A 27,980-nucleotide genomic window follows, 5' to 3' on the forward strand; every position below is an offset into this window, starting at 1 on the left:
ACCAAGGCATAAAGCAATCTATAACGGAAAGGATATTAGGTTCGGGAGCTGGGTGGGTCAAACCTCTAATAAGTGTCCAATGTAGTCTAAATAACTTGCCAAGAAATTCTCTGAAGGGATTCAGTCCGTACGAATTATTATTTGGAACTAGGATGTTGATCTCTGACCTTGACAGTCAGACTTCAGTGGTGAAAGAAAAAAGCTTTGATATCAAAGACCGTTTGGCTATTTTGCAGGACTTAAACAAAACAAGAAAAGACCTGAGCAACATAAAGTTGAAACAACAGCCAACAACCACTGAAGAACCACCACCTGTCCCAGCGAGACCTGTCTGGATTCCAAAAGTCGGGGATCTAGTCAGGGAGAAGATCGCGGTAAAGAAGGAATTTGGGCCTTCTTACAGAAAAGCAGTTCCTGTCTTGTCTGTCAACGGGACAAGATCAGTTGTACTACCGCCACTTGCTGGTAAAAAGGAGAACCGAGTTGTATCCATCGACCTGGTAAAACCACAATCATGTGGCCGATAACAAACAGTAGGCCAAGTGGACTCCCAATAAGTAGCAGAACACCAAGGTTTGCTACCAGTACAGAGGTCCTAACAAAGAGGCTCATCACATTCGAAACGCCTACAGAAGAACAACAAGGACTATGCAACAATGCAATAGAACTCAGACCTCTGAAAACCCAAATAAAAACATTTAGCAGAGACACACCAATCTATAATGAAGTACCAAGTGAAAATGCAAGAAACAGAAATCCTGAACCAATTGGAACAATTGACAGAACTGCATCCGGCTACTTCATAAACTTCGATGATTCCTCTGAAGGCTTCAGTGAATCAAAGACACAGCCATCATCAAAAACCTTTAAAGATAAAGCTAAAGAACTTTTGAAACAACTGAAAGAAACATATCTGATTTCTCCATGGATTGAATTTTGGGTGGGTTTTGGTGCATTTATCCTCACACTTTGGCTCATCATGATACTAACTTTGGGACGCTTCATTGAGGGAAAATATGCTAAAATGGACACAGCAAGTCAGAAAATCAACTTGATCCTCAAACCACACACATCTTCACACGTCGAGAAAAGAGAACTTTCTTCAGTCAACTTCACAGCCAATCCTATACCGGGTGGGGTAGCATGGGACAACACTGACTACGAAATCTATGGTCCGGTTGAAATCCTGAAATATCCACACCAAATTAAGATCTCATTGAGTGACTTTGTAAAACCAAACTCGTTTGCTGATGATTGGGACTTCGAAAGCATTAATAATATGATGTCTGACTTAGTAATGTCTGCTAAATTTACCAAACATGATTATTTGCAGGGTTCTACAAATTATGATAGTATGTATTGCTATAACCACTATGGTAACCATTTTTTACATAAATCTGCACAACCTAGAAATGTTTTAAATTATAATCAATGGGAACATTGTGCAACACCTCCAAAAGGAAGCTCAAGAACCGTTTATGACAAATATTCATACTTTTCAGGTTTTAACACAAGTAATGCTGAAGCATTTTATTTCAAATTGTCAAATAAGACAGGAACTAAGACCATGATAACAAACACAAAATTGATATATTCAGACTCATTCTTTGAAAAAATGAATACTTTTGGTTTTGATTATTGGGACAAAAATGTTGAATTGAAAAGTGTTTGGGGCACAAAAGAATGGCAAGTACAGGGTATAGAATCTTTGTTTAGAGCCTGCATGATCCCAGAACAAATTATATTTTTAAATGACACTGTTCAACAGACTACCTGTCTTGGCCTAGCCAAAATCAAAGACTTAAATAAACCGTCTATTCCAAAGCCAACAATGTTCAGCAATAGCTCTGATACAGATGAAGAGATAGACGTAAACCATATATTAAACCAAAACAGAACACATCCTGATTGGAAACAGTGGTTGATCTGGCCCACAGATACTAATAACTGTCAAGACAGATTCCTGAACAAAACACAGGGGTTCAAAATGACCAGGCCAGACCCTAGATATCCCCAAAGGCATCACCCAGGGATAATAACCCCCTACAGTGTGGGCAAATTATGCCTTCAATGGCTACAAACTTCCACACTGGCAGAAATTAAGCAACACCTAACTTTACTTACTGATGGTGCTGACTTGCCCGATTTCATTATGGGACCACGCAAAGAGCGTCAAAAACGTTTCATAGCAGCCTCTGTATATGCAGCATACAATGAGGCCTGGAAGGTTACTCAAATTGAAACAGCAGAGAGAATACGGGAAATTGACCGTATTAATTTGGAAAAATCACTTTCTGTAGTGGACAATGGGTTAATGACTCTGTCCTCCAGAATTTTTTCTTTGATCAGCATTGTGTCTTCAGCAATCGATATATTATCGCAGGACTTACTGTTGTTACAACACGGTCAGTCTCAATTGCGTTCTATTGTACAGCTTGGCTGGACGTTACAAAACCTGCGTTCAGGCTATGTGCCTTGGCGTTTAATCAACACAACGTCACTATTCCAAATCTTTAACCTTACTGATAGACAAATCAGTATGGCACAAAAGGGTGCTGATTATACAATCTTGAGCATTGAAAAACTCGAAAGATTACCAGTGACAATGTCAGAACGACCTGTCAGTGAATGGATAATACATGGGATAATAAATATTCCAATCTCAACCTTCAGGTTTCAATACTGCCAAAAATATATACAGGCTGGCATGTACGAGAAATTGGGAAAGGGGTACATTAAAACAACATGGAACCTGCCCTATTCACATGCATGTGTCAGTAATAAAGGACAGAAAGTGTTTCTTAGTGGCAATAATTGTGCGATGTCACTAAGCGGCACACTTCTGTGTAACGGAATTAGTTTGCATGGGGCCTGTGAAGGGAATTCATACAACCTTTCATGTCACCAGCAAGGCGCACCTGCAACAGAGATAGAACCATTCTTTCAAAGACTCTATAATGGGAGTTACATTCTAATTGTAGACCGCAGATGTTGTAGTCTTATGCCCGGGACTCCTTATCTCGTGACTACGACTGCGAAGGTCAAGTGCTGTGGACGCTCATTGTTCCCCAGCTCCTTTCCAGACAGGGAGGCAAGGGCATGGCCCAATTTGAAAATTACTTCTATTCGAATAGATACTTTAAGCAGAATGAAAACAGTGCTTCTTCAGACGCCTACTAGACTCACGTCATCAAAAGAAACGTATGATCTCCAAGTCGCAAGGACGACTGCAGAGATACATTCATTGTTATCAACTAATTCCCCCATACATTTCGCGGAAATCCTGAACGAAATCTTAAATATTTCTGATACCAATGGGGTCTCACAGGTATTTAAGACAGTATTTTCGAAGGCATTAACACCATTCAAAGCCATACTGGGTATTTTTCCAGATTTCGTCCATTCGATTTTTGGCGGACTTCCCCTGATCCTGGGACTAATTGCAGGAATCCTATTCTTAGTCCTTATTTTTCGTTATGGCAACCCATGTCACAGACAAAACTCTTGCGACAAGGGAAGAAACAATCCTAGCCATTGGATACCGAGACCGGATATCAAAAATCCTGGGACTCTCCCGGCTTAGAGACCTGAACATGACTTGGTTTCTATCATTTCGACCAATGTGGCAAAGATGTGTTTTACCTGTACTAAGGTGTCTGCTATGCGGAGAAGAATGCGTGTTAGACACCTGTCTGACGCTACAATCAGATGCGCCGATGGATGCAGAAACATTGTTGAGCCCGATCAAGGTTCATGCTTTGTGCTGCCCTCAAAGGCTACCAATCCTGATGACGGCATTCGTGGAAGCTTCACCACTACGATTGATGGGTAGTGAAGTTCAAGATGAAAGCAGCATCGAACAGGTACGACCTTCTGTCAGTAATAATAATCAGAATGTCAATGGAGACAATCATGCGCACGAATGCATGGTTACACCTATTTCCGAGTTAGTGGAACTTTCCCAGGAAGCTGTTGACAGTTTTTTCGAAAGCCTAAATGATATGATGTTCTCACCAGAGCAGAAATATAGACTTTTGAGCAAGCTCGCACACGGCGTTCCGTGAATTCGGCCTTCAACTTTAAAAATAAAGTCACATGAACAATTTCCCTCCAGTTCACGGACAGCAACTTTTTCAACAGCCCCAAAATATTTTTGCATATTTTTCGGGACACTATCTTCTGCTTAAAGTAAGAAACTATTCTTAAAGAACTAAAATTTCTAATTTTAGATAGCTTATAGACATTAGCTGCCCGCTGGTATGTTCATAAATATTTTATTCTGTGATGAAGTGGTCTCGAACCTTTTTTCTGTATTAAGAGCCATTTCATGTGTAATTTCTCATATACCAAATAGCAATAATGTATACAAATGCGTGATTACTTTAGCATTATTCTACAGCTTGAGTGCATACTATACATATGACTGCATTTTTTCCGTATATTTGATGATTTCAAAATGCATTTATGTATTTTGGGGTGGTAAGGTATACACACTACTCTATAGTATGTTGTACTATGTTATACTATGCCTAGATTAGTAAATATGGCCATAGTTAGCGTGGAGTGGGTGTGATGTATTCCTATAGGTTCTGAATCGATCCCCCTATTCCTGACCCTATTCTGGTTAACAAACCAACAAGTTAACTAGCAGTCAGCCCATGAGGCAGAAAACCCCCATGATGCAGATACCGTTATCTGACGCAGTCACACTACGGCACAGGAACGTGTTATCTGATTAGGTCATAACGCTTGCGATCTAATTAGACAAGCGATATTCCTCCAGCCCCTGATAAGGCATACGGAGTTCTCATAACAAATCAAACCTATGACAACCTGGGCAAAACCCTGCGGCCATTGTTTTGATTTCACCGAGAACTTCACCAAAAGAATGTGCTAACGAGCAAGTCGTATGACATCCTTATTGACGTATCTATGTCCATCCTTACGTCAATCTCGGCACCTTAAAGGTATAAATATTACCGATATTGCCCTATGCAAACACACGCGGTGGTGACGAGACGGAGCAGCCATACTTGCCGAAGCGAAGAGCAGAGCAGACCCCGCTGGCGCAGCCCCGCCTTCCTGACGCGCTGAGAGACGCGCTGCTTTCTCCTGCCGAGAAATCCAGCACCGGCGCTTCTGGGTAGCCCTCGCAGGCAGCCTGGAATATCGAGACCAGAGAGAGAGATACCATCCCTCATTCATCCTAACTTCCAGGTACAGAACTGAATAACCCCTCACAGAGAATTCTTAAGTTAGTCACTTGGCAAAAACAAACTTAACTTAAACTGTAACTTTCTATTCCCGCCCACGTATTAGGCTTAGGTCAGGTACACGGGGTAGGCGTATTTAGAAACACCAGTTGAGTACGTTTAGTCAAATGTATATGTGTATGTAATATATTTTATTCATTTTAAAACATCTTATGGCTTAGAAACCATATCAATGTTTTTACAGTATTATTTTATACTTCTGCTTTTAATGTATGCACTTTACTTAACTATAAGTATTGCAATAATATCGATCCATTTCTCTTGTATGAGAAAAGAGACTGATCAATAAATAACACCTTTTTATTGAACACGCCCGTCTCTTCCTTTTCTCTACAATCTGATGAGACTAAGAATGCACGTACTGACTGAGTAAAATAATTTGCCTTTTGTTCACACGACTCTCGAGATATACTCTTGATTAGGGGAGAGCAAAGTTGTCATGTTCTATGGTTGTCAGAAACTAAATCCCTTCTTGTCTAATCAGGGGAGTTAATTCTTTCCTGAACATTCGAGAAAGTTTCTAGTGAACTCTGAGCTAGCTGGCAAACCCAAAACTTTAAGTCTAATATCGACAGTAGTAGACCTAGTTAACGTCTGGTCTAGGCCTTTACTATTGAAGGTATTATTCCAATGCGCACAGCCTATTGGGATGATAGGAACTACACTACAGGATGTATGACATTACAACGCATGCTTTTACCACGCATGCCTTTACAACGCGTTTTTTACAATGCATGCCTTTACAAGGGATAGTGCTTTGGGGCGCTGGATAGTGAATTGTTTAATTTACTATTCCAACTCCAGTCCCCGTGGATAGTAGGGAAGGTGTTGGATAGTAAAATAAACCTATTCCCTATCCTAGAGCGCCCCCCCAGCGCAATGCGTTGTAATGGTTTGTGTTGTAAAAGTTGCATCGTAAAGGCACTGCGTGATAAAAGTTGCGTTGTAAAGGATGTTTCCCGTTTAATTTATACCTCACTATACGTTATTGTAGCTCTAAATAACAGTCCAACTCATGAGGAAACTCCAGACGATCAAGAACACAGCGGCCAGGCTCATCCTCGACCTCGCCAGATGGACGCACATAACCCCTCACCTCAGAAACTCCACTGGCTACCAGTCATGAAGAGATACCAGTACAATACAAGTCATACAAGGCATCACACAATGAAGAGCCTGCGTTCCTCAACCAACGCATGACCTTTCACCAGCCCACCAGGAAACTCAGATCTGGATCCCTCGCTGCCACCAGTCACATCCGCTGGACTAACAGGGGCGTCCGCTCGTTCTCCCATTTGGCAGCCAAGACCTGAAATGACCTCCCCCTGCACCTCCGAGCCAGTTTATTTGTCACACGCCGCTTGAACTTCCTCACCTTGCACCTTTTTGGGCCACAACAGACAAACTGCCAAGGCCGCATATCCCTCGTGAAACTGACCGGAACCTCAGTGTTGGAAACATGTGCAAATATTTTATGTGGTCCACCACCATCTTTATTTATTTCGTTAAGTGATCCAAAGGGTGTGTATCCGTGCAGGCTTTGAGGAGATTATATTGTTAGCTACACAACAGAATACATTACAGAGAAGTATGATGTCTCATCATGCCCTGTGAATAATGAGTTAATAAGACCAGCCAGTAAACAAGCAGCACATATGTGTGTGTCACCGCATGGTGAAATTCTGGAAACTTATTTACAGGTTTAAGGATTGAAATGAGGCCCGTGGAAGGACCCCTCGGGAATGGAGACACTCCACAGGAAATCAAGATGTGGGGGCAGTCTCTGCAGGTGAGGGAAGGTGGCTGAGAGGGCTGGAGTCAGCCCCTCCCCACATTGCCCACAGGAACAGAGACGTGTGTGGAGTGACACCCTCGCCAATAGTGTGACCACGGTGCCATAGTTGTAAACAAATGTCGCTTTATCATATTTCAGAAATGAAAAATGCCAATGATCTGATGCTCCAGGACCACACCCCATGTTTTCAATGAAGTACGACAAGATGCTGAGCCGCTGTTTATTGTTTGAATCTGTATTGCTACATAAAATGACACATGAAGACCTTAAAAGAAAAAGGATGAGGGGGACAACGCGGAAAGACTTACCTGGTGGAGGCTGCCGGTCACTCGTCTTGCTACACACGCCTGGGGCCCTGACGCTGTTGGTCTCCCCTGCCGCCACCACAAGTTCCACCGCGGGGCCGCAGAGAGGGGAGACTACAGCTCCCAGACTCCTCAGGACGCAACGCCCACTTCCGCCAGACAGCGCGCCCGGAGGCGCATTAAGTTCACGAGCTCCCTCCGCGTCGCGGACGCACGCGGGCGGCGCCGGGCTAAGCCCGGGCAAAGGGCGGACCGTCTGTGGCCGTCCGGGGCAGGACGAGGCTGGGCTGGGCCACACCCCTTGACTGCTGCTACACTGTTCAGCCAGTAAGCTAAGTGACTTCGCAATTTACTTCCATTTGAGGATATTTTAAACTTTTAAACTTGGCCTTCCCGCATTGACTAATCCATTATTGTTCGTGATACCAGTGTGTATGCTTATGAGTGGAGATCAAGGGGTCAGCTATCAGCATCTATAATATTCATTATGTCCAAACAAACATCTACCATGGATAACTACCTCGTAAAAGTAGAAAATAAAATTAACAATGAACGGAGAAAATCGTTGGGTCGGGGGGGTCCACCGGATTTACCCCTTACATCGCCCATTGCTAATATTACACTGCCCCCGAACACTAATTGTGACCCTGAAGTTACACTGGTGGAAGTTCAAGTAACGCCAGAAGTCACCCAGGATTCACCGGATGCACTCCATGATACACCAACACGGCGTACCCCGGCAAAGAGAGCAGTGAGGGCGTGTAGGAAAGCACAACTTAAGCGTGGGGGGAACTATAACAAGAAAAGAACTGAAAATACACCGAGATGTACTGTTAGTAACTCGGAGACCCTGACCCAGACTGAGACCAGTGCTGTTACTCTGAATACTGAGCAATTTGATTTTTTAGTCAGTATCATTAAGGTTAAGCTTGAAACTATTGTTAAACCCCTAGTGGATAAAATCGATGTAATGGCAGCTGAAGTATCTAGGCTAGGTAGTCTCTTGGATGCCCATACTGGCAAGGTTAGTGAGGTTATAAGTCCTAAGCCGAAAGAGAGGGGTGTACCAGTTAGTAACGCTGTACCAAAGCCGCACGTTGGAAAGACAGGCCCAAATCAAGTAGCTCTACCTGATCCCCCGTTACAGGCCAGTCAGGAAAAACAGGCAACTGCGGCACTTGAAAGTACGAAGGGAGTGTTAGCACCAATGAAAAGCGGTTCTATCAATCTTCCACCTGACTGTGCCCCTTATGCAGTTCTCTCCAATGTACCGCCTGTGGATTCTAATCTGTCCCAACCGTATCAGGAAACACACAATTCACTTAAAAATAAAACTGTCTCATGGCTGCACAGACAATGCGGGTTTCCTACCAATTACTCTGACCAAATATTAACTACATGTAGAGTAAATTGGATAGGTAACTCAAGAAAAACCTGCAGGGGCGATTGTGTCATTGTTAACTTCAAACACCCTCAGCATGTCGCAACTGTTTTGCTTAGAGCAGCCTCTTTAACCCCATACCAGAATAGTGTGCGTGTTCACTACCTGGGTTATTTTATAACCATCTTATTAAGGCACCCCAGGTTACCAATAGAGGTAGACCTTTTTCTCCCTCCATCCCCAACCATTACCCGACCTTTGAGGTTCCAACACAGAACAGATACCCTTATGTTCTTTGGACATGAACGATTGACATCTAAAGGGCAGCAGGCAGAACCTGAGTTTAACTCGGCATGTTAGCGGTAACAATTTGAATGGGACTGGTATAGGCCCAGAGTCAACTCTGAATGGTGTCCCTATAGTGACCATTGATAAAAGTCCTGAACATGTTTCTGTTATTGAGAGGATGGTAGAAGATCAGATATCTATATGTATTGAGAATATAAATGTTGGTTCAGCTGAGGGTGGTGGCAAAAGTTTTGAACTTGTTCATGTTGTTGAGAGAATGGCAGAAGATCAGCTATCTACATGTATTGAGAATATAAATGTTAGTCCAGCTGAGGATGGACCCTGTGTGGAGGCCGTTACTTGTATTAATGCCCAAGGCCAATCCAAAAGTAGTCTAACAGGGGGAATCTCTATAGTTTCCTGGAATATAGCTGGTTGGGCATCCAAAGGAAAGATACTGGGATGGGAGGATCTGATTAGGTCATACGACATTCTATGTTTCCAGGAAACATGGTGCACCGCTAAACCTAGCCTCGATGGTTTTGTTTGCTATAGTCTAGAAGCTTCAGTGTCTAGGCATGGTAGAGAAAAAGGTGGTTTGCTTTTTTTGTTATCCGTGGATTTATTGCTGACAGTTGTTAAATATAAACAGTAGGAACCCATTCACAAATTCTATGGGTACAACAAAAGGAAGGCCCGGAGGTGCTTTTAATAAACTTTTATAATAATATCTTCGATAACACACGGCACATAGTTATCGAGGAATTAGAATGTGCCCTTGAGAAGCTTGTAGCAGAAGCAAAATGTACTTTTAACTACATTTGGTTAGGGGATTTTAATTCCCCGATTTGTCCATTGTCGCTTTCTAGGGCTTGTGGGGTGCAAAACTATAGCGGTGACAACACATCACATTTTCCCCACAATGCCTATGGCGAGGCAATAAACAATATTATGTCCACTTACGATTTAGAGCTACTGCAGCCTGCTAAAGATGTTGGTGGCCAAACTATCCCCACCTATATTGGGAGGCAAACTAATTCTATTATTGACCATGTTATGGTTTCATCAAACACTGTCTCAAGTTGCTTGAGTTCTGTAATCGAGGATTCAACTCTAAGTGACCATAACCGCATTGTAATAAGAACAGAGTTCTGGGATTGCGATAGGCAGCGGGTGTCCAGAACCTTATGTAATATTGAGCCTTGTAGGCCAAATGGGACCAGGTTATGGTGGAGGGGGGGAAAATCAGCAACAGTAATGACGACCATCATATCAAAATCTTTGGCGGATATTGATGGCTTACTGACAGTAGACAGTGCATCGGTTTCCACTGTGAAATATTTTATTAATATTAATAAAACAATCGATGCCATATTTACTGGAAGAAGGAATGGCAAGCCTGCCCGGGAAAAGGGTTGGTTTGACCACGCCTGTACAGCTCTCCTTTCCCAACTGAAACAGGTTCTAGCACTTAGACCTAGGGATAAGAATCAAGTCATACACTTGAGACATGAATATAAAATGGCACAATCCAGAAGGAAGCGGGAGCTTCAGCAAGAAGCATGGGATAACTGGTCGCAGGAGGCCGAGACTTCTGATAGCTGCTTGTTTTGGTCCACGGTCAACTCCCCATTCCTTAAGGATGATAAAGTCCCACAACTTGCATCTAATGTTAGTAGCGAGGCCTGGGTCTATCGTTTTTCAGCTATATTCCAAGCCGCAGGCCCCTCTGATGCAGAACAAAGATGTTGGCCTATTATCCCTTTAGATATCTCTTTGGGTGAGGTCGAGCATAGTATTAAGAACAGTAAGGGGGGTAAGGCCCAAGGACCTGACGGAGTACCCATTGATGTATATAAGACCGTCCCACTGCCTGCTGTGGGGACCTATACTTACCCTGGTATTAAATGCTGCAGTTTCAACCCTGATTCCACCTACATGGGGGGATTCCATCGTTGTCCCGATCTATAAAAAGGGGGACAAGTCAGCAGCATGTAATTACCGTCCAATTAGCCTGCTCGACTAATCAGTGAAAATCATGAGTAGAGTGCTGCTGTATAGGTTGGACGAGTGGGCGGATGAGTGTGGGATTCTTGCGAGCTCTCAATATGGCTTTAGGAAGGGCCGAGGAACACTAGATCAATGCCTGAATTTAGAACTACTAATCGGCAAGTATACCAAGGCTAAGCCTGGTATTTTATATCTTTGCTTTGCCGATTTAAGCAGCGCATTCGATCTGGTAGTCAACTCGATTCTATGGCCAGTCCTGCTGGAACTTGGCGCACCAGAGGCTATTATTTTTTTTTCTTAGCCAGACTTTATGATAAGATGCAAACATGTGTGCGCTTTGGGGCAAGTGGGAAATGCACCCCAAATTTCAGCGTTAAGCGCGGAATAAGACAGGGCTGTGTCCTTGCCCCTTTGTTGTTTACCCTTTTTATTAATGCTGTTGATTCAGTTTTAAAAACAGTCAAAGCTGATGCACCACAGGTTAATGGGTCAGGTGTGCCAGTTCTGCTTTATGCAGAAGATGCTGTGCTTCTGTCTCGGACGCCCATAGGTCTTCAGCGCCTGATGAATCGGTTTTCTGACTTTATTAAAGAAAGGAAGCTGGTAATTAATAAGAGTAAAACCCACACAATGATCTGTGGTGCCAGTACCAACAAAAGCCATGCCTTTTTTATCGATGGGGTGAAAGTACAGCAGGTGGAAAAAATTTGTTATTTGGGTGTTATCTTTTCGTACGATGGTAGTTGGTCTCAGGAACTAGTAAATGTTATGTCCAAGATGGTAAAAAGTGCCTATGGTATATTTAAATTCGCCTCTATGATCGGCGACAGACGAATCAGGGATATGATGCAAATTTATAAGGCAAGGAGTGTTTCTATTGCATTATATGGGGCGGGGCTGTGGGGCTACACCAACGTAGGTCCCCTACAGAGGGAAGAAAATACCTTCATTAAAAAACTTCTATGCCTACCTACTTCAGCCTCAACTGATTTGACCCATAGGGAAGTGGGGAGTGCCCACTTAAGTGACCTCATTTTATTAAGGCCTTTAATGATCTGGTGTGCAATTTGGCACAAGGAAGAGACAGCCTTTAATCAGCACGTTATTAGGGATTGTCTCAACCTGGACAATTATACTAAGATACCCTGGCTTAAATATATTGTCGACAGTTTCCAGTTTATCTATGGACTTAATATATTGGTCGACCCATGTTCCGCTGGAAATTTTCCCAAGCAGGACATGAAAAATATCTTTATGACGTACAGAGCCCAAAAACGTCTAGTTGTTAATGGTCGCCTTACTTCAGTTAATCTTTACAACAAATATATCGAAAGCGAAGGCTTCCAGTTGCATTTGAGCCTTGTAACAAGACCAGCTCATAGGTTTGTTTTAACCAGACTTAGATTTGGAATGTCTCACGTTTTGGTGGCTTTCCCTCAACCAAAGAAGCACCCAGCTGGACTCTGCCCATGTGATGGCCATTCGAAACAAAGCACACGGCACTTTATGTTAATATGCAATCTATCTGAACGTTAGGGTTGCCTATTTGAAACCAATGTTTATAAAGTACAGTATTTATAATGGATGATGCCATGAAGTGGATTTTTAATATGAATTCTCCAGACATATTTTTTTATACCGCTACGTTTTTATGTAAATCAATTCAGCTTAGGAAAAGTATGATATTTTAAATATTCACCTGTTTTATACCTGTATTTATAACTGTATAACATTTTGCTGTGCTTTTATGGTCATTGTATATCATGTACCGAATAAAGCTTCATGAAATGAAATGAAAAGGATGATTGAAATGAGGCTTCAGAAGACACACAAGGAGGTCTCTGAGGACTCGAAGAAGGATGTGGTGCCTGGAAGGAGTGGTCAGTGACCTGGTCAGAGGTTTGAGGGTTGAAATGAGGCTTCTAAAGAGGATGCTACGGACAGAAGGGAGGTCACTGAAGACCGGACAGAGATTTCTTAGAACTCGGAGCAGAGGATTACAGTGAAGTTTATGAGACCTGGATGAGACCTCTTCTGATTGGAGGGAATGTACTAAGGAATGAGGCCTGAACATGGCTTTAATTACATTTCAATGCTGTTTAGAAGCAGAGAAGGGATGTTTTGAAGACTGGCATCGTAGTTAGCAAACTTCAAATGAGTGTTTCCACAACTCCTAAATGAAGAAACCAGAGGGGAAGTTTCCTGAATGTGCCTTCATTTTCTGTCTGTTCAGGGAACTCTTCAGAGGACCTTAGTTAAGTTTTATAGATACAAGTATGTTTTGTGAGGACAGCAGCTCATTCTGTAGAAATTATTTCAAGACTCAAATGTGTTTTCTGAGGACTCACAGGGATTTAGGAAAATTTAAGAGCATTTCCTGATGACACAAGGTAGTTTTCAGAGGACTTAAGTTTTCAGAGGAATCAAACGTATTTTCTGAGGACTTAAGGTTCTTTTTGAGGAAACAAAGTGATTTTATGAGGACCTGAAAGCTTCCTAGCACTTTGTGTGAGCTCAGTAGTGGCATTTACACACTGCAGCAGTGAGACCTGCTCCTTACACACAGAGGCGAATAATAAACCAGCCTTACCTGCTCAGGGTGCTTCTGACATCCTGCAAAACAGAGAAACAAAGTGAAATCAGTTTCCAGAGAAGATGTTAAAGTTATGGCAGTATTTTTAGAAGTGAAACACTTCGATCTATCTAGAATTAGAAAACAGTGGCTGGGGTCACATGACAACACATACTGAGGCATTGCATGACCAAGCACAGAGTGTGACATTCTGAATGACGTCAAATGACATAGCAGAAACTGATATTCTGAATGGTAATGACACAGCACAGAGTCATTCTGAATGGAGTCACAAAACACAGCAAATTCTGATATGTGGAATGGGTTCACTTGACACATTGTATCATGTTCTCAACAGGGTCACATGCATGGGCATTATTTAGGGCTTGACAGGGGTCGCAGCTGCGACTCCTGGATTGCCCCTTGTGACCCCTGGCACTGCATGTGCAACCCCTAGCTTCAGAGGGAGTAAAATCAGTGCCAAGGAGACAGAGGCAGCTCACCCCTATGAGAGTTGTGCTCCACCTTCGTTTTCTGCCAATTTTTTATTACATTAACAGTGAATAATCTGCCAGAAGTCCTCGTTGTAGATCCCGGTACACCATGTTGTTTTATACTAACTAGCAGCCCGTCCCGACGTTGTCCGAGTATAAATTGCTGCCGGCCAGTAGTATATTGTTTTGTAGGATTTCGTTTTGATAGCATTTCTTATCTGTGACAGGCCTGTGAAACGCTCCGATTCACAGTGCACTGCTGATGCACTTAAGAGTGCGCGTTCAGTAGTGTGTGAACTCGAGTTTCCCTACTTTATTTTTCATTGCAATATTGTATAGCGCGAACTCAACAACATGGCATGAGCACAATTTACATTACAGAAGAACACATTCATTTGTGATAGGCACGGGGAGACAAAGCGATTTGCCTGGAATCACAGGATGTTGAGCTGATGCCGAGATTCAAACGTAGCTCCCCAGCTCTTAAGTTCGCAATTCTAGAACTTGTGGCGGGAGGTGTGTCTAAAAGTGTATGTCGGTGCTGGCTATCAATGAGAGACCTGTGCATTTTTCAAATCGGTGGTGAAAAAATATGAGTATGTTGCTGGAGATATGGGCCGCCGTTCCACCAATGTACTTACCGGGGGAGGGTAAACACCCATTATTCCGCAACTTTCTTTCCGCATACCATTGCTCCGCATACTTTCATTACGAAAGTACCATGACTCCGCAATGCCATTATAACGCATGGCATTACATTTTATATGCTTTTACCACGCATACATTTACAACAAAATTCGTTGTAAATGCATGAATGGTAAAAGCATGTTTTTTTTTTAATGTGTGGATAAGGTAAGCATGGATATAGGGGTATATGTTTTGGGGTGTTTGTGTATTTTAAGGGTTCAGATATAGTTTTGGGTTATGGGGTACAGGGGTAGTTTTAGGGATAGGTATGGGTTTTGGGGAACAGGGGTATTTTTAGGCATCAGGGCTAGGTTTGGGTTTTGGGGTATAGGGGTATTTTTAGGGTTCAGGCGTAGGTTTGGGTTTTGGGGTATAGGGGTATTTTTAGGGTTCAGGCGTAGGTTTGGGTTTTGGGGTACAGTGGTATTTTAAGGGTTCAGGGCTAGGTTTGGGTTTTGGGGTACAGGGGTATTTTTAGGGTTCAGGGCTAGGTTTGGGTTTTGGGGTATAGGGGTATTTTAGGGTTCAGGGGTAGGTTTGGGTTTTGGGGTCCAGGGGTATTTTTAGGGTTCAGGGCTAGGTTTGGGTTTTGGGGTACAGGGATATTTTTAGGGTTCAGGGGTAGGCTTGGGTTTTGAGGTACCGGTGTATTTATAGGGTTCAGGGCTACGTTTGGGTTTTGAGGTACAGGGGTATTTTTAGGGTTTAGGGATAGGTTTGGCTTTTGGGGTACAGGGTATATTTATAGGGTTAAGATGGGTTAGTGTTTAAGGGTGTTGGGGTATTTTAAGGAGTAAGGGTGGGTTATGATTATGGGGTGCAGGGGTATTTAAAGGGAGCAGGGTAGACACCCGGAGCTGGAATGTACAGAACCTGGGAAGAAAAAACAATGAAATATTGGGCACAACGCTCGCTTTTTTTCTCCGTAATCCCGCGCCCCGCACACGCCCACAGCACACGCCCATGATATGAGACATGGCATGAAGAGCGGAACGTACCACACGCCCCCAGCGTTTGTCACGCCCCCAGCACACGCCCACAGCACAACGCAGACACGCCCACAAGGGACTATTTTGCTGGCACGGTTCTTTTACCTTTTAAATGTATATGGTGGGCGTCTGCATAGCCTATGTCCTTCTGCTGCAACTGCCCTTTCCAAGGCTGTATTGGGTGTTGTGATTGGTGCTGTAGTTCCTGAGATTACCCGCTTCAAAGGTTTGGGCTCTCTCTTTATTATATTAGTACTAGCAGCCCGCCCCAGCGTTGCCCGGGGCAGAAGTGGGCTGGGGGCAGCATTTCAGGCTTGCGTGCACTCCCGTCCCGGCCCCCGCCAGCCACGACATTTTCACTCCTCCCCGCACTTCACTCACCCGCACATGTTCCGCCTTCTCCCAGCGCTCCCGCGCTTTACCTACCTCAGCCCGACTTCACCGCTCCTCGTTCCGCCTCCTCCCATCAGCCCGACTTCACCGCTGCTCGTTCTGCCTCCTCCCATCAGCCCAACTTCACCGCTCCTCGTTCCGCCTCCTCCCATCGCTTCTCTGAGCCGCACACGTTCCGCTCCTCCCCGCGCTTCATGTATGTCAGCCCGACTTCACCGCTGCTGTCCGCCGCTCCTCCCCGCGCTAGATGATGTCAGCACGCACGTCCACGTTGTTAGCGCACACGGCCGGCGCTACTTCTTAGGGACTACTTTTTTTTATTGTTTATTTTTTAAATAACGTTTATTTTTATTTTTTTTATAACCTATGTCCATCTACAGGACCCCCCCCTTTCCAACACTGTATTGGGTGTTGCGATTGGTGGTGTACTTTTCGAGTTTACCTGGCTCAAAGGACACAGTTCTCTCTTTATAATAGTAGTATAGATCGATAGCATTACAGGTAACAGGCGTTGCAGGAGGAAGTATGAACAGCAGGGATACTAGAGGGTGTTCTTCAGAAGAGTAAGGAACGAACAGAAGCATTACTAAAAGAGTGCCATGAAGGAGTAGTTAAGAGCCGAAGGGGTAGAAGAGTGCCCCGCAGGAGGAGGTACAGCCAGAAGAGGGGGGGGGGGCTAGAAGGTGCCCTGCAGGGGAGGAGGTATGGGCAAAAGGGATACTAGAGGAGTGCTTGTAAGTGGACGCCGTCTAGGAAACGAGATCACAGCTGCCCAGGAAGAACAAAGACCTGTGATCACCTCTTGTGCAGTTATGGATTTTTGAAGGATCTGCTTGTGTGAAGCTCCCGCCAGTTACTGGATTAATTCATCCCAGAATGAGGTGAGCTGTTGGAGTGAAGAGGTTGAGATGAGAGACCCTCTATTAACGTTTAAAGAAGAACCAGGCAAGAGTAAAGGATTTGGAATATTGGACTTTTTATGACAAGTTGTCTATGACCCACATGCGGCGTGGCTAAGTTCATGTCAGTATAAGGACTCAAACGCACTGTTTAGAGGGTGACGCCAGGTTCACAGCTGGCGAATGGAAAGTGTCCTCATCAGAAATACAGAATAACTCTAAGAGAGAATATAAACTATTAAAGAAATAATTTTAAAGCACTTTCAGATCAATATTTACAACTGTGAAATCTGTGTGCGTTGTAGTGGTTTATTGATTCACAGCAAATGACTACACCTTGATGACCACTCTCAGAGGACCAGCATTTGTGATATAATACTCTGTGACATTAGGAAGAGCTGAACATAAGACTACTATAGTAATTCATGACCATCAATGATGTAAATGGTGTTTTACGTTCAATATGATTCAGAATTTGTCAAAGAAAACATCTTTCTAGTAAACATTGAATTTCTTATATATAACAAGAATATATTGTTTCTATTTGCATGTTTCTCTGAAATTCTATCATCTTTGAAGGTCTTGCTCCCCACATCTGTGTATTGTCCATTTCTGGGGTCTTCAACCTTTTCTGTAATAAGAGCCACTTAAGATCAAAGAAAAGCTCCCGAGATACTATTATTTGTGTTGTAATAGTGACCATGTCAGACAAGATTACAGCAGTGGTTGTCCCGTGCACGATTACCAGCAATTTGAAATGCCCTCCGCATGAGTAATACATGACAGCCATAGGTGCAATGCCCCCCGGACCATGGTAATAATATTAATAATACGTCTCGGGGCGTGGCTTGAACGCCGATGGCGGAGGTCGCCTGAGCGCACGGCTCCGCGATCGAGCCATCTCTTATCCTGCTTTCCGGGCACCACGGGCGCCCCGACCCCCATATCGGCGACCGCTGTGGGTCCTGACCCAGGAGGCGACGCTGGGGACCTGTAAAGGAGCCCGCTCGAGGAGAACGAGTACCCGCGAGGCGCACGGAGCGGAGCTCAAGATGGCGCCCGCTTCGTCCCCGAGGTCCTGAAGCGGCCCGTAGACCTGGAGAGGCCGGCACCTCCGACGTCACTGTCTTTCTCCTTTCCCCCCAGGGGGGGTGAAGCCAACGCCGACTGCCTGAGGGACCGAGGACACCAGGAAACTCAACAGGCGATGCCCTCCGGGACCGCCGCTCTCCGCCACGGAGCCTCGTGGAGGAGGGGGGGGCGGAGGCTCACATCGCGCTGCTCCAACTCACACGGACTTCCACCGTTTAGGTCCCCGGCTTCAGCAGCGAGCGGACCTAAGTCCACCACACTGGGAGGAAATCGAGCCCCGACCGGGATCGGGGAGACAGCGTGAGCGGTGGCACGGAGCTCGGGCTGGCTACCGGACAGCCGGGGGGGCATACAACTGGTGACGGAGGCGACGGTGCCTCGGGGAACTGACGACCCCAGCGGTATATTCCTGCCTAGCAGTGACCACTACCCCCTCCCTCCCCCCTCACCTCCGAGAAAAGGGCTGCTGGCTCCCGCCCGACCTATTGCCTCTGCGAACTGTGGGAAGAGGGGACGCACTGGGTCCCACGCCACGTGGCGCCAGCGGAAGGCACCATTGTACTCTGGCCCCGGTGCCCTCACCGAGCCTGCGAAGCCTCACAGATACTCTCCTTGGTTTTCTGGACTTTCGACGGATGGTCAGGCCTCCTTGGGCGACTACCCGTCATTGCGCAGCTGGAGTCCGGATGGCTGGGGTATAAACTAAAACTGTACCGCTTCAACACGGATCCATCGACAACGATCAGGAGCACACCGCTTACCCTTACCCCGACTGAGGGCCCGCCAAGGTCTCCGTTGGAGACTACGACCACTATGGGGAAGCCGAGGGGTGCTAAGGGAGGCACTCAGACTTCCTCAGATGTGGAGGCGCCTGATAACGACGAACGTTTAAATCCGGAGAGGCCAGGGAGTCCGCACCTTCAACAGCAGTTCGACAGGATCTTGGTGGCGATCACTGATACACGGTCGGCCCTTCAATAGGACATTGCCCAAGTCGCGACGAGCCTGGGCTTGCTCAGGGCGGACCACGGCAAGCTCTCGGACAGAGTCAAAGAGGTGGAGAGCTCGGTGGGACTCTTGGAACCCGCACAAAAAACTTTGGACGCTACCATGAAGGGCGCCCTGACCCGCTTAGATGCACTGGAGAGACGGTCGGAAGATGCGGAAGGGCGTAATAGGAGGAATAACATTTGTGTAGTAGGCCTGCCAGAAAAAATAGAAGGTGAGGACATGGTGGCGTATCTGGAGGATTGGCTAAGGACTGTGGTGGCGCCAGAGGGGCTTTCCTCCTTCTATACTTTGGAACGGGCACACAGGGTGACAGCCAGACCGCCGCAGCAGGGCCGGCCCCCACGTCTGGTGGTGGCGCGACTACTTAATTTCCGCGACAGGGATTTCCTTCTCAATGCCGCCAGACGAAATGGGCCATACCAGGTGGCAAACAGTCGAGTGAACATTTTTCCAGATTACACATATGAGACTCAGCGGAGACGGACCTCCTTTCTGGCGATCAAACGGGAACTGCGGAGTGAGAGCATCCAATATTCCTTACTGTTCCCAGCACGGCTCCGTATCATCCTGGACGGTACAACCAAGTTCTTTGATACCCCGGAGGACGCATGCAGCTGGCTTGAGTTGTACAGGGCTGGCAAAGATGGCTTTGGGGCCTCCTCCCAGCCCACTTCGGAGATCAACCTACAACGGAAGTCTAAAAGGTTCCGGAACCGCAGAGGCAGATCTGCTCGACCCTCGACGGTGGAGGCTGAGGCGGAGCGACGAGGGGCACTGGAGATGGTCTCCAATATATCTGGCTCCCAAGGCGGACCCATACTTGAAATTTCGGAGCCAGGCGAAAAAGTGGTGACGGCTCGGACACGGAGGGCTCGGAATCTGACAGCGTGAAACTCCCTGTGATCACTCCAGAAACGGCGGAGGGCCTGCTTGATGGACAATGATGATTTCGGGTGAGCCGGCTCTGGTTGGGGGGGGGGGGGCGATGGGGAGGAGGGGGGTCTTGCTGTGGGAACTGTTGGGTAACTGATTGTATGGTGGGTTGCGGTTGCACCCTCTTTCGGCCCTCGTAACTTAGGGCTCGATCGCACTTAGGTAGCATTGAGGTGCGGAGACCCCCTATCGACGTTCGGCCCCCACTTTGCCTTTAAGGCGCACCTGCGGTGGCTACCGTCAGGTTAGATTGGGGGGATTTTTCTGTGGGTATAGTTTGGATGGGAACTGGATGGTACTATTTGGAACCTGTTCGGGGGGGGGGGGGGGGGGGGGGGAGGAGGGGGGTGAATGTTTCGGGGATGTTATGTTGTTGTTGGGGGGTGGACTCGCCATCTGTGCGGAACTAACTAAGTGCTTACCTGTGTTTGAGCAGTGTTGGGGGAGGCTGGAGGAGATACGATGGGAAAATGGCTGATCTATCCACCTTGAAATGCATCACTTGGAATGTGCGGGGCCTGCACTCCATGTCCAGACGCACGCCACAAAGTCCACGCTTACCTGGTACGCAGGGGCGTACAGATTGCACTGCTGCAGGAGACACACCTCACCAAATCAGAGGGACTGGTGTTACAGCGTAGGTGGAGAGGGCAGGTATACAACACCACATACTCAGCTTATGCTAGAGGCGCGCTGATCTGGGTACGGGCCGGGGTTCCCTTGCAGGTGAATAGATGTATCGTGGACCCGGAGTGGAGATACGTGGCAATTGCTGGCAGGCTGGGGCGAAGGGACCTGAACATTTGCTGCATTTATGCGCCTAACACGGACCAACTCGCCTTTCTGACCGCTCTGCCGGGCTCCCTGGCCCTCTACCGGTCGGGACCTCTTTTGATAGGGGGGGGGGGACTTCAACTCGGTGGTGGACATCGACCTTGACAGATCTCATCCTCCCCTCCCGGACTCACCAACCCACCGAGTGGCCAGGGGTAGGATGGATTGGCATACTAAGTGGGGACTGACGGACATCTGGCGAGCCCAGCACCCCCGCACCCGAGATTACTCCCACTTCTCCGGCATGCACGAGTTGCATATGCGGTTGGACGGATTACTGGGGTCGGCAGAACTGGTTTCCTCGGCCGTGAGGTCTGAGTACCTGGCGAGGACCGTCTCCCACCACAATCCTCTATTAGCTGCTTTTCGGTGGCTTCCGAGCACCCCTTGTGTGCCGACTTGGAGGCTGCGCCCCGAGTTATTGGAAGATCTGGTGTTCCGGAGTGACCTAGAGGACAGGATCACTGAGTACTTTGCGGAGAACGAGGGCACAGCTGGGGCGAGAACCACGGAATGGGACGCATTTAAAGTGGTGGTTAGGGGCTATTGCATAACGCAGAAGGTGGGAGTGCAACGGGTCCTCCTAGAAGACCTGGCCAGGGCTGATCAGAAACTCCGTGAGATGGAGCTCCTCCGCCCCGGCCGCCCAGAGCTCCAGCAACAGACCTCGGCGGCGAGGGAGGCGGTAGCTGTGGAAGTCGAACGGCTGCGAAGCTTTGACCACAAGGCTTACCTGACTAGGTCTCTAGCTGAGGGTGATGAATCGGGGGCGCTTCTAGCTTGGCTGGCCAACCCTACGAGGCGTACTTCGCCCACGGTGGCCATGCGAACTGCGGAGGGCGTGGAGGTTTATACCCAACCAGAGATCCTTGGTTGCTTTCGGCGCTACTATGAGGTATTATACCGCAGTAGACTGCCACTAGACACCACCCCTATTGACGAATTCCTACAGGATTTGCCGATCCCCACCCTGGAGCCTGAATAGGCGAAGGACTTAGGGAGAGATGTGGAGCTGGGGGAGATCCGCAGCGCCATAAAAAAGATGGCGCGAAACAAGACGCCAGGCCTAGATGGACTCCCGGTGGAGTTTTACTCCACCTACATAGACCTCCTGGCCCCACGGCTTTTGGGGGTTTACAAGGAGGCGAGGCACCTGGGGCACCTGCCTCGCTCGATGCGTGAGGCCCTTGTGGTCCCCCTGCTCAAGCCCGATAGGGAGGGCGGTGAGCCGGCGGCTTACAGGCCGCTATCGATGCTTACAGTGAATTATAAGATTTTGAGCAGCATTTTAGCCTCGAGACTGCTGGGTCACATGGGCTCCTTGGTGCATGGCGACCAGGCGGGTTTCATCCCCAAGCGTAATACTACGATGAATATCCGCCGCTTGTTTCGCCTGCTGGAAGGGGACCACGCTGAGGCCCCTTGTCCCATGATCCTCTCGATTGATCTGGAAAAGGCCTTTGACAGCTTAGAATGGGACTACCACCGCAGAGTGCTTGGCCGCTTTGGCCTGGGGGAGGGGTTCCTGCGTTGGACCACGGTGTTATACGCCTCGGCGGTGGCTAGAGTTCGGTCGGGCCCGCTGATTTCCCAACAATACCCAGTGGAAAGGGGCACGAGACAGGGATGCTCGCTGTCCCCGCTGCTATTTGCCCTTGCGATGGAACCTTTGGCGCTATCGGTTCGCACCGGGGCCTATTACAGGGGGTTGTGGGCCTTGTCGGGACAACAATACATTTCCCTCTATGCTGACGACCTACTGCTTTTCCTTGAGGATGCTGGTGCAGCCTTGGCCGGGGCCGATGCAGTACTCACTGCTTTCGGCAAGATATCGGGCCTCAGAGTGAATTGGGCGAAGACTTGCCTGTTCCCGGTCCGCAGAGGTGAGCCCCAACCGGCCACTCCCAGAGCGATCAGATGGGAGCCTAGCTGCTTTAAATATCTAGGGGTGTACGTTTATCATAGCCCTGCTGACATCCTTGAGGGCAACATTTCCAGATGCGTCTGGGCGTTGAAGGGAAATATGTCCTTTTGGGCCACCCTGCCGCTGTCGGTGGTGGGACGAATTGCACTGTTGAAGATGGTGGCGCTTCCTCGGCTATTAGATTACTTTAGGACACTTCTGGTCTGGATCCCACCGACTGTCTTTCGGAACCTGGATTCCTTGATTGTAGCGTTTCTTTGGGGGATCGGGCCGCCGCAGAGTGGCACTCAAGACCCTGATGAGACCAAAAGCGGAGGGGGGCCTGGCCCTACCTGACTTTGAAACGTATTACATGGCTGCCCAACTGCAGACTTACACTCAGGAGATAGCACGGGAGTTTCGAGGCCCGGAGGAGACACGGGGGCGTGGCATACCCAGACACGTTCTATCCTATATCGCGCTGCAACAAAGACTAGCTTTGAGGGACCTCACTCAAGAAGAATGCACTATACGATCGTGCTGGAACCGGATACACCGCAGTTTGGGAGTGACACGCCCTTATGCCCCAAAGATCCCGCTAGGGATGCTCACTGCACTACCGCATGGCGGCGACTGGTCGCAGCTGCGGGTTTGGGAAGAAGCGGGAATACAGCTCATGGGCGACCTTTATGAGGATGGAGTGCTACTGCCTTTTCAGGTGCTTTTGGACCGCTTTGACATCCCCCGGGGCGACTTTTTACTTCACGCGGCGGTCACGAGGGCTCTCCAAGCTCACTGGAAGAATGGTCCTGAGGAACCGCAGTTGTCAGCGGAATGTCAATACGTCATGATGACGGCGGGGACGGTCAAAGCAGTAACGTGTTTGTATTCCAGGATGGTCAACGAGAGGCTATCCCCCCTGGACACGCTCAGGACCCGATGGGAGGTGGACATAGGGAAGGACATCCCGGAGACCACATGGGCCCAGCTACTACGCCGGGCCTGGAAGAGCACGTGTAATGCTCGATTCCAATTGGTCCACTTTTATATACTGCATCGGGCCTACTTGACCCCGGAGAAAGTACAGAAATACTTCGCCTCGGACACGGCAGCCTGCCCTAGATGCCGGACGCTCGGGGCTGACCTCATTCATATGTTATGGTCCTGCTCCGCGTTGACCTTATATTGGACGTTCGTAGGGGACACGCTTAACAGGGTGACTGAACGGTCCCTGCAGTTTGACGCCGCGGTGGGGATTCTACACTGGTTCCCGCATACCCCCAAAAATAAACTTTCTAGTAAGTTTATCGATTTGGGGCTGCTCCTGGCGAAGCGGGAAATAACCAGACAATGGAAAGCACGGGTTGGTCCAACAGGCACTAAATGGCGCAATGAACTTCTTAAATGGGCAGGGGGCGAGAGCACCTTGCGATATCAGCTGGCGAGGCGGCAACAGAACGAACAGGCGCTAGAGGCGGCTCAGGCGTGGGAGGCATTGGTGCAGGCCCTGCGCGATCACGACACACACACTGACACTGATAGTGTTGATGGTGACTAGCCTCCATCCCCGTAGAGTAACGCAGATGTGGTGTTCCCGTCAGAAAGGATATTGTCTCTTACCACACGCTCTTCAAACGTATACTAGATCACCGATGGCGAGTTGGGAGGGGGGAGGGGGATAGAGGGAGGGGGAGCGTCATCTGCTCCCGTCAACAGTGGAGATTTATGGCACGGAAGATTTGGAACTTAGTCCTCTGGGGGGGGTTTGTTTATTGGGGAGGGGAAGGGAGTTTTTTCAGGTTGTTTAGAAAAGCAGAAGAGTACCTTTCATTTTCACCTGTTCAACATTGACAGACCGTTGGGCCCTAATGCAACGATTAGATGTAAACGCCGCCCGACCTCCGGGTTGTGGGCTGAATGGCCGTGTATGAGTGCTGTTACACTGTCGGTGCTTACATTACGGATCACTATACGGGTGACCAACTTGTAACTGTAACTGATTCCTGCAATAAAAATATATTTAAAAAATATATATATATTAATAATACGTCTCTCCAAAGCTGCATGAGTAATACATGGTGGCCATAGGTGCAATGCCCCAGGACCATGCTAATAATATTAATAATACGTCTCTCCAAAGCTGCATGAGTAATACATGACAGCCATAGGTGCAATGCCCCAGGACCATGGTAATAATATTAATAATACATCTCTCCAAAGCTGCATGTGTAATACATGACGACCATAGGTGCAATGCTCCTGGATCATGGTAATAATATTAATAATACGTCTCTCCAAAGCTGCATGTGTAATACATGACGACCATAGGTGCAATGCTCCTGGATCATGGTAATAATATTAATAATACATCTCTCCAAAGCTGCATGTGTAATACATGACGACCATAGGTGCAATGCTCCTGGATCATGGTAATAATATTAATAATACGTCTCTCCAAAGCTGCATGTGTAATACATAAGAGCCGTAGATGCAATGCCCCAGGACCATGGTAATAATATTAATAATACGTCTCTCCAAAGCTGCATGTGTAATACATGACGACCATAAGTGCAATGCCCCAGGACCATGGTAATAATATTAATAATACGTCTCTCCAAAGCTGCATGTGTAATACATGACGACCACCGGTGCAATGCCCCCGGCCCATGGTGTTGTTATTAATAATACATCTCTCCAAAGCTGCATGAGTAATACAAGACGGCCATAGGTGCAATGCTCCTGGATCATGGTAATAATATTAATAATACATCTCTCCAAAGCTGCATGAGTAATACATGACACCAGAGGTACAATGCCCCCGGCCCTGGGTAATAATAATATTAATAATAATAATAATAATAATATTAATAATACGTCTCTCCAAAGCTGCAGGATTGATCACTCAAATAACAGCTTTAAATATATTTTAGAAATCAATTTTTCCTCAAAAGTTCAGTTCATGAGTTCTGAAACTCAATACATATTCATCTCAAATACAGGCTTCAGAATTGTAGTACACATATATTAATTCAACCAAGCAAAAACGTCTAATTTTGAAGCCTGGGCTACACACAAGAGCAAGTTGCAGGTATCTGGAGAGATACCAGTAGCTCACAAGCTCCTCGTTGGAGAAGCCTGATCTATTGCAATCAGAAGTCAGTAGAGTGACTGCCTTAGTGGGTGGTAGCAAGCAGGGGACCACTATCATCAGATAACCCAAACGCATAGGACCCTTTGAAGGTCATCAACAGATCATGGGCCATCGTCCTTGATGACAAAAAAGGTTTATCAACAGGTCAGGAGTCACTTTCCTGTAAATACAAGAGAGGTTACTCCATGAGGTCACGGGAGAGCATCCTAAAATGAGTCGCGAGGTCATATCAACGGGTCCGGGTCCATCATTCTAGCAGGAGGCAAGAGTGGTCCTATCTTGTAAGAATGATGAGCCTCCCCTGGACTGTGGGTCTAACTGGTCCCATTTCATTTCTCAACACTGGCGCAAAACTATGGGCCAAACTTTATCTATATTGGTGGTGGTGGGCTTGATTCCCAAATGGGTCAACAGGGGAAGCATAGGTTTATTATCTATTATTTTCTTAGAAGCAGAAATGGCATTTGAGCATGTGTTTAGACTAACTGGTGAATTACATGTGTGTACGAACCAGAGAGGGGTGCTCTCTATCAGTCTTGGAGGGATGCTCTCTGTCAGCCACTGAGCGATGCTCTCTGTCAGCCACTGAGGGATGATCTCTGTCACCCTCCGAGGGATGCTCTCCGTCGCCCTCCGAGGGGTGCTCTCCGTCGCCCTCCGAGGGGTGCTCTCTGTCGCCCTCCGAGGGATGCTCTCTGTCACCATAAAAGAGATGCTCTCTGTCGCCCTCCGAGGGATGCTCTCGGTCAACCTTGGAGGTATGTCCTGGATAATCTCTGTCACCATCAACTAGTGCCCTTTACATGGAGCTACTTCTCTGGAAGCTTCTTGGCTGTAAACTAATCAAACTATCTGAGCAGAGCATCACTGTTAAAGTGACAGCGTATGACCACAATAAGGAAATTTATACCTCTAAGCCCACCCTAAGCCATATTGTTGAGGAATTTGGTTGCTGTTCAGGGTGTCAAGATAATACAGTCATAAATCAAATTTCTTTTGCTGGCGGGCAGCAAGTTGCGGATTCATTTTGCACACTCTGTAATATAACCAAGGGTTACCCGTCATATTAAATTGTCACTATTTTTCAAACTAAAGAGTTTTCTGTGGCAATCTCTATCTTTACCTGGGGTGACAAAAAAAACAGTGAGTTGCCATTACCTATTCCAGATTCCCAGTTATATAGCTGTTCACCCTAACAATCGGTTTGGTGACCACCTACATCAGGAGAAAAGTAACCGCATTAGAACAGAAATGTTTTCAAATTTCTTGGAAAACGAGAAATTTGGTTTCTTTCCCATTCTCTCAGGTGTTGTCTCTCATTAAGCTTTCCATTTCTATCGAACTTTTAACACATTTTTCTCCGCGGTCTTCATATATTATTTACTGTCCTGGAATTGCTTGGTGTTTTGCATTCTCCCTCATAGATAAAATACATAAATAATTTATATATAGATGTGTTATTAACTTGTATATCACACCGTAAACCGTGACTGTACATTTCACAGTTTGTACATTGAGTTGGGCTCAAAGCATCAAGAAGGACAATGTAAATTATCCATGTCTGTATATTGTGTGCGGCTCTCAGAGTGTGTGGGGTCACTGTGCATTGACCCCGATAGGAGGACATACGTGTTCCACTCATACATTTAATAATGCACACAAAATATGAATATTTCACTTCCTTCTTCTGTTTTATTTCCCAAACAGTATCTCACCTTCAGGAGTTCCCACGCTGGCGCCTCAGACTTCTTTTCTATCTCCGTTATCAGGGCCTTGAGAGCGGTGATTTGATTGGACAGTTTGGTGATATTTGCATTTTCTATCATGGTCATTTTCTTCTCCATCTCCTCCAGTCTTCTGTGCAGTGTTTGCTCATTTTCTTTCAGGAGCTGCCGCAGCTTTTCAAACTCAGATTCAATTTTATTCTTCTCAGTTCTTAGCTTGTTCTGTCAGAAGCAAAGAAAAGTTGT

General features: G+C 46.8%; 1 protein-coding gene across 1 annotated transcript in view; it reads right to left on the minus strand.

Annotated features, from left to right (window-relative positions):
- Positions 1-27,980, minus strand: part of LOC144754167 (E3 ubiquitin-protein ligase TRIM39-like) — an 89,656-nt gene that overhangs the window by 46,651 nt on the left and 15,025 nt on the right. Inside the window, exons 3-4 of the mRNA XM_078641749.1 lie at positions 27,726-27,956; positions 13,643-13,665 (exon numbers count right to left, since the gene is read on the minus strand). Coding sequence (XP_078497875.1) covers positions 13,643-13,665; positions 27,726-27,956 — 254 coding nt within the window. The remainder of the gene's footprint in view (positions 1-13,642; positions 13,666-27,725; positions 27,957-27,980) is intronic.

The sequence above is a fragment of the Lissotriton helveticus genome, chromosome 5_1 (assembly GCF_964261635.1).
Source record: "Lissotriton helveticus chromosome 5_1, aLisHel1.1, whole genome shotgun sequence".
Classification (NCBI taxonomy): domain Eukaryota; kingdom Metazoa; phylum Chordata; class Amphibia; order Caudata; family Salamandridae; genus Lissotriton; species Lissotriton helveticus.